At 31.8% G+C, this 15291-nt stretch overlaps 1 protein-coding gene across 2 annotated transcripts in view; it reads right to left on the minus strand.

Moving 5' to 3' along the window:
- The window catches only part of raraa (retinoic acid receptor, alpha a), a 348397-nt gene that overhangs the window by 33226 nt on the left and 299880 nt on the right, over nt 1-15291 (minus strand). For both annotated transcript variants that reach the window (XM_056468992.1, XM_056468993.1), the window contains one exon: nt 1496-1644. In XM_056468992.1, the coding sequence (XP_056324967.1) occupies nt 1496-1644 (149 nt within the window). The remainder of the gene's footprint in view (nt 1-1495; nt 1645-15291) is intronic.

The raw sequence follows: 15291 nt of genomic DNA on the forward strand, positions 1-15291 counted from the left end.
ATTGGTGAAAAAAAAAACCAGTATACTGTATATACAGTTGAAGTCAGAATTATTACCCCCTCTAAATTATATGCCCCATGTTTATTTTTGACTTCAACTGTATATATAATAAAACAGTACCACAACAAATTAATTACAAAGAGTACTTCACAACAACCTGGAGCTCAACACGCTCAAAACAGTGGAGATGATAGTGGACTTCAGGAGAAACCCCCCTGCTCTCCCCCCACTGAGCATCATGGACAGCATTGTGGCAGCAGTGGAGTCATTCAGGTTCCTGGGCACCACCATCTCTCAGGACCTGAAGTGGGACACTCACTTTCTTTGTCAGCTGAGGAAGTTTAACCTCCCAAAAGAGCTGCTGAAACAGTTCTACACCTCCATCATTGAATCAGTCATCTGCACATCAATAATTGTCTGGTTTAGCTCAGCTACTAAATACGACCTCCAAAGACTACGTCGAATAGTTCGGACTGCTGAGCGAATCACTGATACAACCCTTCCTACTCCCCAAGAACGCTACAGAGCACTGCGCACCAGAACAGCCCGACACAGAAACAGTTTCTTCCCTCAGGCAATCCATCTCATGAACACTTGATGATAATAATTGCGAACCATAACATACATACACTTGTCAATCTGTATATTTGCACTCACTACTTCTTTTTTTTTTAAATATATTTATTATCTGTTTTTTGTCCTGTCTCTGTAATCCTGTTGCACTGTAGAAGCTCTGTCACGAAAACAAATTCCTCGTATGTGTGAACATACCTGGCAATAAAGCTCTTTCTGATTTCTGATTTGTATTGTGTAGTTCAAAAACATTATATGTATAGTACACTATACATCACTAATAATCACTAGTATTTTTTGAGCACAGCATCAGATTTAACGTTATTGCATCTTAACATGTACTTCTCGAGGTATGGTCACAATTAATCCTGCTTCAGAAATAACTCCTCTCCCTCAGTCATCTTTCCATTAAGCAAATTTCTCATGTTAGACTAATTGGTTGGTGACGTGGATTTGTCATCTGAAACATGCACTGAAACGTACCTGGAGGATTTCGCAAAAATGTAGGCTGAGGCATGTATCTCTTGCATCGGTAAATGCATTGTTTTATTCTAATTATAAACTGTTAACCCGGTTATCCTGTCACAATCTAATTGTGCATTACACAAACAATAACACTGGTTTAAAAGACTTAATACTGAAGCTCTTTCATAACTATAAGCGCTGACTTCACTCTCTTAAGGTCAAATGTAGATTTGAATGTACTGCTGTGATTTAATAAACATTCAGGACTTGTAGTCAATTACAGTTAAGATTGAGTGGGTGATTTTGTTTAACACTTATCATGTAGCTTTATACAATGCACCACAATAACAGTAGTAGTATTGTCATTCAGCTCTACATTTTCTTCAGCAGACTACTAAGCAAAGTTAGTAGTATTAGTACTTGTTAGTGTTGTGTGATGTGAATGCTAGTGTCTCACCTTGCAGCCCTCACAGGCACTGACGCCATAGTGGTACCCTGAAGATTTGTCCTGACACACAAAGCAGGGCTTGTAGATGCGAGGAGGAGGGGGTGGAGAGGGTGGGCTTGGGACGATCTCCTCTGAACTCGTACTCTGGGTCTCAATAGCTGTCAAAGAAACAGGGTCATGGGTCAATGACGTGACAATATTTTTTATATGTCCACATTAAGTGTTGTCAAATTACAGTTTTTTTACTACTGGACTGTATTCTAATAAATTTAACAATTCTCTAACTGTGTTAGAGAAGTACTGTAACTACTAGGCTAACTATTTGAATGAAGTTAAAATGTGAACAGCGAGTGAACATTTCATTTTAAATTACACAAATTAACAGAACAGAACAAATATACAGATGAGTTTAACATTTCTCAGATAATACTAACTCTTAGTTTTTGTCTTTTGTTGTTGATTAATGTTAAAACAAACAAACAAACAAACAAACAAAAAAATAAATAAATAGATAAACGGACAGTTCACCCCAAAACATAAATTTATGCACCAAAGTATGCACTACAATCTTCTTGTCACATAATTGTGTATTCAAATGCATGAAATCACATAAGACATCAGTGCATTATCAGAAGCTGCTTGTTTAGTAGAGCTGCATGATTAAATGAAAAAAGATCCAGATCTCGATTCGATCCCCTAGACCAGTGTTTCCCAACCCTGTTCCTGGAGGCACACCAATAGTACATATTTTGGATGTCCTCCTTATCTGACCCATTAACTTCAGGTTTTTCAGTTCTTCTAATGTTTTGATGAGTTGATTCAGGTGTGTTTGATTAGGGAGAGGATGAAAATGTGTGCTGTTGGTGTGCCTGCAGGAACAGGGCTGGGAAACACTGCCCTAGAGGATCTTAATCCAGCATTTCTACGATTCTACCAATCATATTTTAAGTATAGAAGCAAAGGCAGTCACATTGTTTTACATACATTGCTCAGAAAAGTGGACACCTCTAAATGATGTTGAAAGAGTGACATACTGTGTTCATACACTCTCAGAAATAAAGGTACAGGAGCTGTCACTGGGGCAGTACCTTTTCAAAAGATACATATTTGTACCCAAAGGGTCCACAGTGGTACCTCTAAGGTGCATATCAGTGTCCAAATGTACCTAAAAAGTACCTTTGAGGTACCATTATGGACCCTTCAGGTACAAATATGTACCTTTTAAAAAGGTACTGCCCCAGTGACAGCTCCTGTACCTTTATTTCTGAGAGTGTAAGGTATAATTCACCCAAAAATGAAATTTCTGTCTTAATGTAATGATTTATTCGCGGCCGCGAAATGACACGTGACGTTAGCTGTTACCACAGAAAGGGCGGGCGCGCGCCTCTGAATGAAATCTACTTAAGTGAACAGAACCTGCATAGGCTGTGAATAACAGGTAATAAAGTTGTAAATAACATTTAGTTTGTTGCACAGAGTGATCGTTTGGGAGCCGCGTGGTATATATGGACTGTACTTAGCAGTGAAAATGAAACCGAAAGCACAATCATATTGCGTTTTTATGACTGTGACAAGCATTAAATATGGTTTTTATTCATAGCGAACACAGAGTGTTGTGCATGAGAATAAATGTATTACAGTGTCAGTATAACTACTCTAGGCTATATAATGTTGAATATAATGCAAGAACAATCTGATAATGCCAAATGTCTGATTTTACCAGTAGAAAAAAATGGTCTAATAATGTTGTCAATGACATATTGCAAAAATATGTCTCAAACACAATAATTCAATGTCAGAATTATAAATATGTATCACTTTACTGTGACTTAACTACCAGGACATATTTAAAGTCTGTTCAAGTCCACCATTCCAAGTCTATACACAATTTATTATTTTAACCAACAGTAGACCTGCACATTATATTATTGTTGGTTGACCATATGTTTCAGAAATAACAGAAATAATAGTCTACTCATCAATTACCTTTATCTTACATCTATAGAATCAGGAGAAAATCGTAATGTTTATTTTAAGCAAAGAAAAAAAATCACGATTCTCATTTTAGCCAGAATCATGCAGCTCTAATGTGTAGTAGTAATAATAGCTTGTTTTGAATGTGTCTTTCGACTCTCAAAGTGATCCCCCAACCTCCATAATATGGGTACCAGAGGGCAATGGTTTCAGCTAAAATCTCCTTTACTTTTTTATGATCTGTTTTCTAGTACCTTTCTGGACTTTGAACAATCCCAGGACTGTTGCTGAACATGAAGGATGAGCGAGCTCTCGGACTTCATCCAAAAATATCTTTATTTGTGTTCTAAAGTTGAACAAAAGTCTCTGGGGATTGGATCGACATGAGGGTGAGTAATACATTTTTTTATAATGTCTTGCTCGACTATCACTCAAGACATATCTGACTGTGTTTTTAAAGAGATTTATTCTATTTTAATGTTACATGACATATTCAGCATATAGAAAAGTTTAACGGTCATTATAACGAATGAAGTCCCACCTTCTAGTACAGGAGCCAATCATTACCTGTGTCTCATTTCAGAGGCTGAATCCTCCGAAGGATGTAGACTTCAAAAGGTGAGTCCTTTGAAGTCTACACAACCTTAACAGCTGCCGTTAATAAGCGGTTATAAAAGTTGTAATTGACTTTTTTCCAAAGTGATTTTGAAACTTATTTTAAGCAATCTGAAGGCAAAGCTAGTCTTAAAAAAGCTGGAAATATATGTCCTTTGATCTGTAAATGTACACATAAAAATGTAAACTGTCTATAAAATCACTTTTTAGTAAGACATGTCATATTTTTTTTGTTTTTTAACATGTTTAAGTAAAATAAAACCTAATTCATGCATTTAATCCAGAGTTTTCTTCAAAAAATGTCCTGCCGTTATCAGCACGCAATGAATCCTGGGATGTTCAAGGCCGCAAATGATCCACCGGTTGTGTCCTTCATTACCTAAGCAACGAAGGAGGCATTTTGAGGATGCATTTGAAGAAGCCTTCGAATTTTTTTGAAATGGGACAGCCTTCGTCGCCCCGCAATGTCGCAGCACCCTTCGAATGATTCCTTCTAAGGATGCAGACTCTGAAATGAGACACAGCTATTGATCATTATTGGCTAACGATTCTCCAGGGAAAGGCCTCATACCAGACGTCTGTTTCTGCCAATTTTGTGTGATTCAAAGGTTTAGAACTGAAACTAAAGACACAGTTGTTTGATTCTGTTGTTGATTCCGAATATGAAATTTTATTTAAATTTAGCAAACAGTTTTGAAGAATTTGATGTTTCCCCATTCAAACAGAATGCTCGAGCATACTGCCCGAGAGGCGTTTCAAAGATGGTCGCCGAGTGAAATGACTTGGCTTAAAGGGATTTTGAGTGTATGGTTTTAAATATTTTAGAATCAAACAATTCTTAACCAACGTTTGTCGATACTTTGCCTTTAAAGAGCACCTATGATGAAAATCATCTTTTGGAGACTGTTTGGACAGAACTGTGTGCAGGTATAGTGTATAGGTATAGGTACAGTCATTTTGGGGTGATAAAAACACAATAAGTCTCTTTTTTTCAATGTCCTGATGTTAAAATAGGATTCAAATCCCTCCCATTGTAAGGCCCATGTGAGGAGTGCAATTTCCCAGCCCACCGAATTAATTGACAGACGCGTATTAACATGTCTCTGTAGTAATGTGTATAATCATATCAACAAGACAAAATGCGCGCAAAGCAACTGGGATTAAAAGATCTGTTCAGCGCTCTGTGATCATCAATCATCATTAAATGTGATCAAAAATAAGTTTTAACAATTTTTATGAGTTTAAAAATGTTAAAACGTTTTTAAAACTTAGCATACAGTAAAATTGCTAGGTGATTCAACATCACAGTCACATAGTGTCAGTACAATTCTAAAAGAAGATGCTTCAATCCTGGTTTGTGGACGTTAAATCAGGTTTACGTTGTACATTAACATAACGGATGTCCATACACTAGTGGATATTAATGTATTTCCTGTTACATTTGATGCACAAAAACAATGCAAAGCTAAATGTGTGTGTGTGCACAAGCGTGTGCGCTAAAGACTTTGTGTGTGACTCATCATTGCAGAAAGGCTTGAATTAACTCCACAACAAATCTCAACTAACAGTTGGAAAGTTTTTACTGTAGTAAGGGAGTCTGTTTAATTCCTGTCTGTCACTGTGCTGTTGATCTACGTGAAGGCTACGGGTCTGACACGCCTTGGGGAATGATGGGTGGGGAGAATCAGCTCATTTGCATTAAAGGCACAGGCAACAAAAACAGCCACAGTGTCATAACAGCTCAAATCTCCCATATTTAAAAAGATATAATAAATAAGCTGATGGGTGTTTTGAGCTGAAACTTTCCAGACACATTCTGGAAACACAAAAGATCAGATAAGGTTTTACATTGTTCTTTTGATAATACAAAATTAGAATAATGAATTTTAATTTTAAAATGACTGTTAATGGATTTTTGTCCTTGAAAATTAGTTTGAGAACATACTAGTATAGTTACAAAGAATGTACATTTAGAGTTGGTTTGTTTTTTACTATTTGTATTTGTATTGACACATTCTGGAGACACCAAAGACTTGAAAAGGGGGTAAAATAAGTGCTCTTTAATACACCTTTTTCCTCTCCAAAGTCAGGTACGTGTTCATTTCTGTTTACAATTTTAAAGAAAGTTCAAATGTTGACTAAAGTACAGATTGTTATATATGTAGGATAAATCTGTAAGCCTGATCACCATGCCGTCACAGAGAAGCGCTGTGAGATTGGGAACAGCACAACAGAGATCAAAGACAGAGCCGTCCTGAAGGAGATCCTCTGGGAACTGTGCTTCTGTCAGAGATACACAGTTGATCTGAGCTCTCTCTGAAGAAACACGTGTTACCCACTTGTGCTGATGATAATTAGCCAGCCATCACACATCACAACAATAGATAAACATTGTTAAACACTGTTCAAATCACTGACGGGAAGGTGAACAGACACAACTGCCTTGGATTCTTGACGCTTTTGATTCTGTTGCTACAACAACCACTGCAATTTCTTTTTTAATTAATAAGTAATTTTATGTAAGTTTTATTATATTTATAATAATAATAATAATAATAATAATAATAATAATAATAATAATAATAATAATAATAGAAATTATGAAAATATTTAATCTGTTCATTTATCAATTAGTTAAAAAACTTTATGTTGGTAATTTTTACCATTTTTTAAATATTAATAGCAATAATACAATAATTTTCTTTTATCTAATAATAATAATAATAATAATAATAATAATAATAATAATAATTATTATTATTATTATTATTATTATTATTATTATTATTATTATTAATCTTTATATATGTTTGTCTTTAAGAAAATATATTGTGTTAAAAATTTGTATTATTCTTATGATGAAGATTATTATTATATACAAAATTATTTAACAGTAATAATAGTAGTAATAATGTTTGTCTAAAATAAAGTAAATCAACTTATTATTATTATTATTTTTATTATTATTATTAATATTATTATATACAAAATTATTTAACAGTAACAACATTACTATGTAATTGTTTTTATTAATTATCAAAAATATTTAAATTATACATTTATTGATTTAAAAAAATGTAACAATGACATCAATAAGGCTATCAATAAGATTAGTTTTCTTCATTTTTAATATATTAATAATAATATTAATAATAGCTGCCATTTTATTATTTTTATTATTATTATTATTGTTATTATTATAATGTTCTTCTTTAATAAAATATACATGGTGTTAATCATTGCTATTATTATTAGTTGTATCTTAATACATTATTTTATCTATTTATTATCTTTATTATTTAAAAAATATTTTAAAAATATTAGTATTATTATGTTTTTCTTTAATAACATATTCATGGTGTTAATCATTTTTATTATTATAAGCTGTATCTTAATATATGATTTAGTCTATTTATTATCTTCATTAATTTTAAAATTATTATTATTATTATCATTATTATTATGTTTTTCTTTAATAACGTATATGTGGTGTAATCATTTTTATTATTATAAGCTGTATCTTAATATATGATTTTATCTAATTATTATTATTAAAATATTATTATTATTATTATTATTATTATTATTATTATTATTATTATTGTAATTATTCTGTTTTTCTTTAATAATGTATACATGGTGTTAATCATTTTTCATATTATTAGCTGTATCTTAATACATGATGTAATCTATTTATTATCATTATTATTATCAAAAGTTATATTATTATTATTTATTATTATTAATGTATTATTATTATTATTATTATTATTATGCTTTTCCTTATTAACGTACACATGGTGTTATTCATTTTTAATATTATTAGTTTTATCTTAATACATGACTTAATATATTTGTTATCATTATTATTATCAAAAGTTATATTATTATTATTATTATGCTTTTTCTTAATAACGTATACATGGTGTTAATCATTTTTATTATTATTAGTTGTATCTTAATATATGATTTGATATATTTATAATTATTATTATTATTATTTTATTTATTTTTATTATTAATAATTTTTATTACTACAACCACTAAAACACTAATAACAAATTTCATTAAACCAGAAAAAAAATAGCTTAACAAATGTGCTCATTTTTAAGTGTTAATTAATACAGTATACCAGTATTGCAACATATTATAACATAATATATACATACCCTACTGTACCACTGGACAATATGTACAAAAAAATCTTCCTTGTAATGTACAGGCAATATCAGTCCAAAAATGGCACATAACAGGACACAATGTGCACATTTCTGTGTTTACAGAAAATGTGGAGAGGCTATCTAAGGTGAAAGTATGAGCTTGCTTCTCAGGCTGGTTTGGCCGTGTGTGTGTGTGTGTCCCAGCTGTAGCAGAGGGCAACTCAACTTGTGAGCTGAAGTTAAATTTAGAACTCTTATTTACACACCACTGCTGTCGGCCCCGGCGGGCACATCACACACACAGAACGACTGCAGACACATATCTGAAACAGCATCCATACACACAGAAACACACTCTCTGTCAATGTGCATGTTCCCGCCTGTCTCTCTGCGGGCAGGAAGCACTCAGACAGACGTCCTGGAACAGACTGACGGAATGAAAGGCTGACTCAGCCGCGGACACGGAGAGAATGCAGGAAGGAATTGGAGAGAATGGAGGAGAAAATCAAACAAACCGAAGCTAAAACATGTGGCTATGACTGCCAAGATAAGCACACACACGGCACGGCCACATCGATGGGCAAAACAACAAGGATGTAAGAAGAGCTAAAGGCATATGGTTAGTTTCAAGCGGATAAATAAAACACTCATGCGAAAGAAAAGAAAGGCTTTTGACTCCATGCTAAATTGTTCATGACATGAGCTAGCTAGACCAAAGTCTATAAATGCATGTGTTTGACAAATGTCTCCTTTCAAAACAACAAGCATTAATCCATAATTAAGTGCCATAATTTTGGGGTAAATTATGCAAAATCATGATTTATTATAGATCTTTTTATAGGTGGGTTATAGCTAGGCTCACACAGAATCTGCTATTTTTTAGGTCATCATTGAGCGTACTTTGAATGTAAATGTGTAAATAAATATTTTTTTACACATTTAAAAATACTCTCAGTTTTTATATTTATTTTTATTTTAATTCTTTATTTGACAGGGACAATCAAAGAACTGCCCCAGAACTAGCTACATAATCTGCAGTCATTAATATCTGTATATTCAATTCAATTCAATTCAATTCAATTCAATTTAATTCATGTTTATTTCTATAGCGCATTTTACAATGTAGATTGTGTCAAAAGAGCTTAACATAGTTCTAAAGTCCAGATTCCAGAGTTGAAGTTCAGTTTAGTTTAATTCAAGGGTTTAAATTTCACTGCTGAAAGTTCAAACACTGAAGAGCAAACCCATCGATGCACAGCTACACACAGTATATTCATTTCATTATTGACTACTATGCAAATGTTTATATCAAATATATAAAGAGTTCAGATGCAAAACCCTTTAAATCCATCAGACCTCTTTTTTTGTAAATGAGCATTTTCTATCAGGCTCATCTGATTAGGCTATATATATATATATATATATATATATATATATATATATATATATATATATATATATATATATATTTATTTATTTATTTATTTATTTTTCAAAAATGTCACTTTAGGCAATTCTTTGGTTTTTAACGTAACGAAGTAGATTTTCTTTTGCGTCAAAACAAGCTAAATCCACTTGTGCTTTTTTTTTTTCAAAGACCTCTAAATCCACCTATTGGGACAAGACAGTGTAATTAGTTGAAAAATCCCAAACAATGCAATTAGAAATTTTTTAACAAAATATAAACCAACTAAAATTAAAAATACATAAATCTGTCAAGTAAGTGGCGGTTCATTCAGCTGTGGTAACCCCTGATAAACCAGGGACAAAGCAGAAGGAAAAAGAATGAATAAAATCTGTCTAGTAAGTGCAGTAATTAAGTACATTATTAAATCCTGACATTAATTAAATTTTAACAATCTGTCGTCATTTCTGATATTAGGGATTTAGATTTAATTTAAGTAGAGTAATGTAAACATTGCAAACATTGTAAACTAAGCTTATTAGATTCAAATAATATACTGTAAAAACTTTGTGAAACATCAATATCTGTGGATTTTCTATATAATATAAAAAGCTTATCAGACAAAATGAACCAATATAGTAAATAAGTAATAAGTAAAGTAAGCAATAAGTGTAGTTTTATACACTATATTTATCTTTTAAAAAAACAGCTAACATTAGCAAATAAAAAAAATGCAAGGTAGGCCTACTGCGCAAAAAGGGGATGTCTCTCAGACACTTTTAGAAGCAGTCATTCATTCATTCATTCATTCATTCTCACCATACTCAAGGTCTTGGTCTCTTTTTCATCCAGCATCCATGCAGGATAAAAAAACGGCTTTCGTGAAACGGTGTTGCCATTTAATGTAGGACTCATTCAAATTAGCGTCGCTGTGTAAAAAAACGTTATGAATGCATGCTTCACTTTCGACTGTACAGTTGGTTTTCTTTTTCATTATAATGCACAGAGTTTTGAGGTAAGGCACGTTTACATTTGCCATTCACTGACAGTCAGACAGGCTCATGCAGTTCATCAAACTCCATCTTTTAAAATCTTAATCGAAAGCGGAATAAAACTTTCTCGACATAAAATCTAACATATCAGCATGTCGTTACATTGAAAACTGATTGGTTCTCGGGACATAGCGGCTTCTGCTGTCAAAGGCAAGCAGTGTTTAGAGGCTTTTGCCAACAAGCTGTTATTTCTGAGTGCTCTGACAATGCGATTTAGATGATTTGAAGCAAAAATATTTGTTGACCATGTACTACGTGTCTAAAGTATATTCGCTCAAAGTCATTATCTCATTTTTGGCGGAAGTGGAATTTAGCGACATTTGCATCTGAACTCTTCGTACATGTTTATTTTTATTTACAATACAGTCTTTTAGTGGATATAGAATATAAAGAAATTGCTTATATTTACAAGTGGATTTGATTAGATTTGCATCGTAAACCTTAAATAAACATTATACTCCCAAAACCATTCTCCATAAATCTGCAGACTGTATTAATATTAATAGCTATATTTATATATATTTTTTACAAATATCTGCAAAACAAATAGCAAAAATATCTGAATGGAAGCAATGTATTTTCTTTAACACATAAAGGCTGGTTTTTACTTCTGCGTTGAGTGATTGGCATGACCCATGGCGCATGCCTTGCGAGTAGTATAACACTTTCGAAACATTAGCTGGCAGAAGGATTTTTCTGTTCTTGTGTCAAGATTCTTTGCGGGTGTTTTGTTCTTTCTAAACACTACAAGTAGCTAAAACTCGCTCATACAGAGGTGGGAACCTGCGGACGTGCAACAACATTAATCATAGGGTAAACACAAAACAAAAGTTTCCATCTAGAACTCCTTCACGGGACTTGACACACGTAAACACTCGCTCCACCGGGCTCATGGCTCTCAGCACTGCCCACGCTCGTCACAGCTACCAAGCCAACCAATCACAGAGCTTGTTCTACACATCGTTGTGATGTGTAGTTACATTTTTTGTAAATGTTTTGGGGTGCACATCAGTGTCAGTCGAGGGGTATGTGACCACACAAAGGCTGCGTCGGACCATACGCGTGCGTTTGATGCACTTGATGCAGAAGTACAAATGAGCCTTTAGCCAGTTATTAACTAGTTTTTAATTTGATCAAACACAGCAATAGCCATATCACCCTGCAGCCCAAGACCGCTTACTCTCTGAAGCTGATGTGGAGAGAACCCCCTCATGATTGTGAAGTGCTTTGGGTGTATGATCATACTCAATAAATGCACTATATAAATACACCCATTACATTGATCAAGTGGTATTCAGGTATTCACTAGCTGATAACTAATAATATGAAGATATTTGTTCTCATTCTTCTCTGGGTTTTTCAGAAGTTTAAAAGTAGTCCTGCCTGATCTCATGCACCGGCACAACTTGACATGTCAGTCATTCAAGCAAACAGAACAATGTTTTGACAGCACCACAGAGCCAGTGTTTTCACTTTTCAGTAAGACAACCTGTGCACAGCCAGAAACGTACTTCAGAAGACATGAATGCCAAGCATTATACTAAAGAAATGTTACAAATGCAATGAATTGAAACTCTGGAGTACATACATTATAATTAAATATTAAGCATTATGCATTGAATACAACATTCTGGCACATATAATAGAAGCAGAGAAAAAATAAAGTTTTTAGGTGGTATTTGAAACAAAATTACTCGGCAAGCTTTTTTGTTCTAAACATAGTCGTCTTGGCTAAAACAAGGCTAAATTTGGGTTGTCAGTGAAATCTAATAGAAGTCTAAAAATAGCCCAAAACTAGACTACTCATCAAATAAAAATAAATGAATGACTACACATATAAAGTCTGTCTAATCTGCCTATTTGACTACTAGTCTAGATTTGGGCTATTCTAAGTCTATTAGATTTTCACTGACCGCCCGTTTAGCCTTGTTTTAGCCAAGCTGTCTACGTTTAGATGTCTATTAGATGTCTATTAAACACAAAATTGTTAGCTGGGTATGCTCTCTATTTACTTTAATTGTGAAGCTGGAAACCAGGCATGACAGTTATGATGCATAAAATAAAATAATATAAATTATAAATAAAAATAAAATAATATTAAAATAAAATAATATTAAATAAAATTAAATTAGATTAAATAAAAATAATAGTGGTTCATTCCACTTTGGTGACCCCTGACAAATAAGGGACTAAGCCGAAGAAAAATGAATGAATAATAAAATAAAATAAAATTAAATAAAATTAAATAAAATTAAATAAAATTAAATAAAATAAAATAAAATTAAATTAAATTAAATTAAATTAAATTAAATTAAATTAAATTAAATTAAATTAAATTAAATTAAATTAAATGTAATAATATTTTCTAAAATCACAAATGATAAAATCAAATAAAAAATAACAAAATTAAATAAAAATTAATGATACAATATAAATAAAAAATAAAACAAACTAAAAACTAAATTTAAATTAATTAAAAAATAAAACACTAATAAAACATTTAACTAAATTAAGAAAATATAATAAATATTAGTATTTTATTTATCTTCTTCTTCAGAGTAAATACAGATTATGAATAATTAACAACAGTTTGAGCGTAATAGTTCTCCTAAAATAACACTGGCCAGAATAGATTAAAGGTTTTGGTGCCCCCTTTGTACTGTGCAGCCACATAATAGTGTGTGTGTGTGCAAACAAACAGATGCTCTCACTACATCAGAGAGACAGAGAGCGGGAGATGAATGAGGTGAGACAGGGATAAACAGAATGGGAGAGCTGTGTGTGTGTGTGTGTGTGTGTGTGTGTGTGTGTGTGTGGCATTCATGTCAGTCTGTTCTCTCATGTCAACTGAATTACACACAGAACACTTTTATATAACATACCACATTACTGCTCATTAACAACAAGCCCTCTGCTGTCTCTTTCTCTCTCTCTCTCTCTCTCTCTCTCTCTCTCTCTCTCTCTCTCTCTTTCTCTCTCTCTCTCTCTCTCTCTTGTTTTTCTCCATTTGCAGAATTCTGATTTTCTTTTTAGCAAAGCCCTAAATGTTTCTAATCATCTTGTTTTTCTCACTAACCATTCATTCCATGTAATTTCTGGTACTAAGAAAATGAGTCTCCTGTCATTCTTCTGACTGCTACTGTTAATGGCCTTTCCATCCAGATGTCACTAATAATGCCAAATATTTAAAAATAAATAAGGCATAATTTACAGATACATTTTGCATCTGCTGTGCTTTATAACTTCTTTTAATAAATAAACATAAATAAATAAATAAATAAATAACACAACAAAATTAAATAAATAAACAAAACAAAAAAAGCCTAAAATTAAATAAACAAAATAAATAAAATAAATAAATATTAAACATAATTAAATACAAATAACTAATAAAATGTATAAATATGTAAATAAAAACAAGATGAAATAAACAAAACAAACAAACAATAAAAAATAAAAACACAACAAAATTAAATAAATAAAAAACTAAACAAAATAAAATAAATAAATAAACAAAATAAATGAATAAAGGTAAGACATAACTAAATGAAAAAAATTATTACAATTCTAAATATGTAAACAAAAAAGAAAAAGAAATAAACACAACAAACTAACAAACAAACAAGCAATAAAATAAATAAATAAAAACAATAAAATTAAATAAATAAACAAAATAAAAACTAAATTAAATAAACAAAATAAATAAATAAAGATATAACATAACTAAATACAAATAAATAATACAATAAATAAATACGTAAACAACAAAAAAAGAAATAAACAAATAAATAAATAAACACCACAAATTTCACTAAATCTGATAACTGCGCCATATTATATTATAGCAATATTAAATGCTATTACAATTTTAAATGTTAGTTGACCTTCAGATAAAAATGTTCTCACCCATTACACTTTATTTTTGGAACACAAATTCAGAAAATGTCATCGAATTTTATTTTAAATCTACATTTCTGTCTCTAATGGTTGATGTGTGAGGTTCAATGAGATAAATTCTTGTATGTCACATGACACGTTTTAGCTTCTGCGAGAACCGATGAGGTTTTTTATCTGATTGAGCTTCAATTTATGACTGTTGATCAATGTTTGCCTGTCCATGAAAGCAAAAATGAAATGCGTAAAAACTTGGATTGAACTCATATTGGATTAATTCATATTTTTTATATTTCCTTTTAAAAGCATCAGAGTTTTGAATGAAAAATATTATTTATTTGACTAATGAAGTATATATTATGGTACCTCAAAAATGAAATGATTTTAATTTTGAGGTAAACTAGCCCTTTAATTGATTTACTATTCAGAACATTATACTACCACAACGTACCCTGCTAATGTGTAGAATATCCCATAATACAGTAAAACATTTGCTTATAGATAGGCCCACACGGAATCTGCGCGCGCAGAATTCAGCAGACTTTTAGCCCATCATTAATTCTGTTTATTTACTTGAGTAAATGTGTGTAAATCTATATTTATTCAGTTTTTAAATTAATTACAGTAATGTTATTGACTAATATGAAAATGGTCATCTGATTTATGGACAATGCAGTTTGTAAAGTAATATTTTCTGTCTTTTAG

The sequence above is a fragment of the Danio aesculapii genome, chromosome 12 (genome assembly GCF_903798145.1).
Source record: "Danio aesculapii chromosome 12, fDanAes4.1, whole genome shotgun sequence".
Classification (NCBI taxonomy): domain Eukaryota; kingdom Metazoa; phylum Chordata; class Actinopteri; order Cypriniformes; family Danionidae; genus Danio; species Danio aesculapii.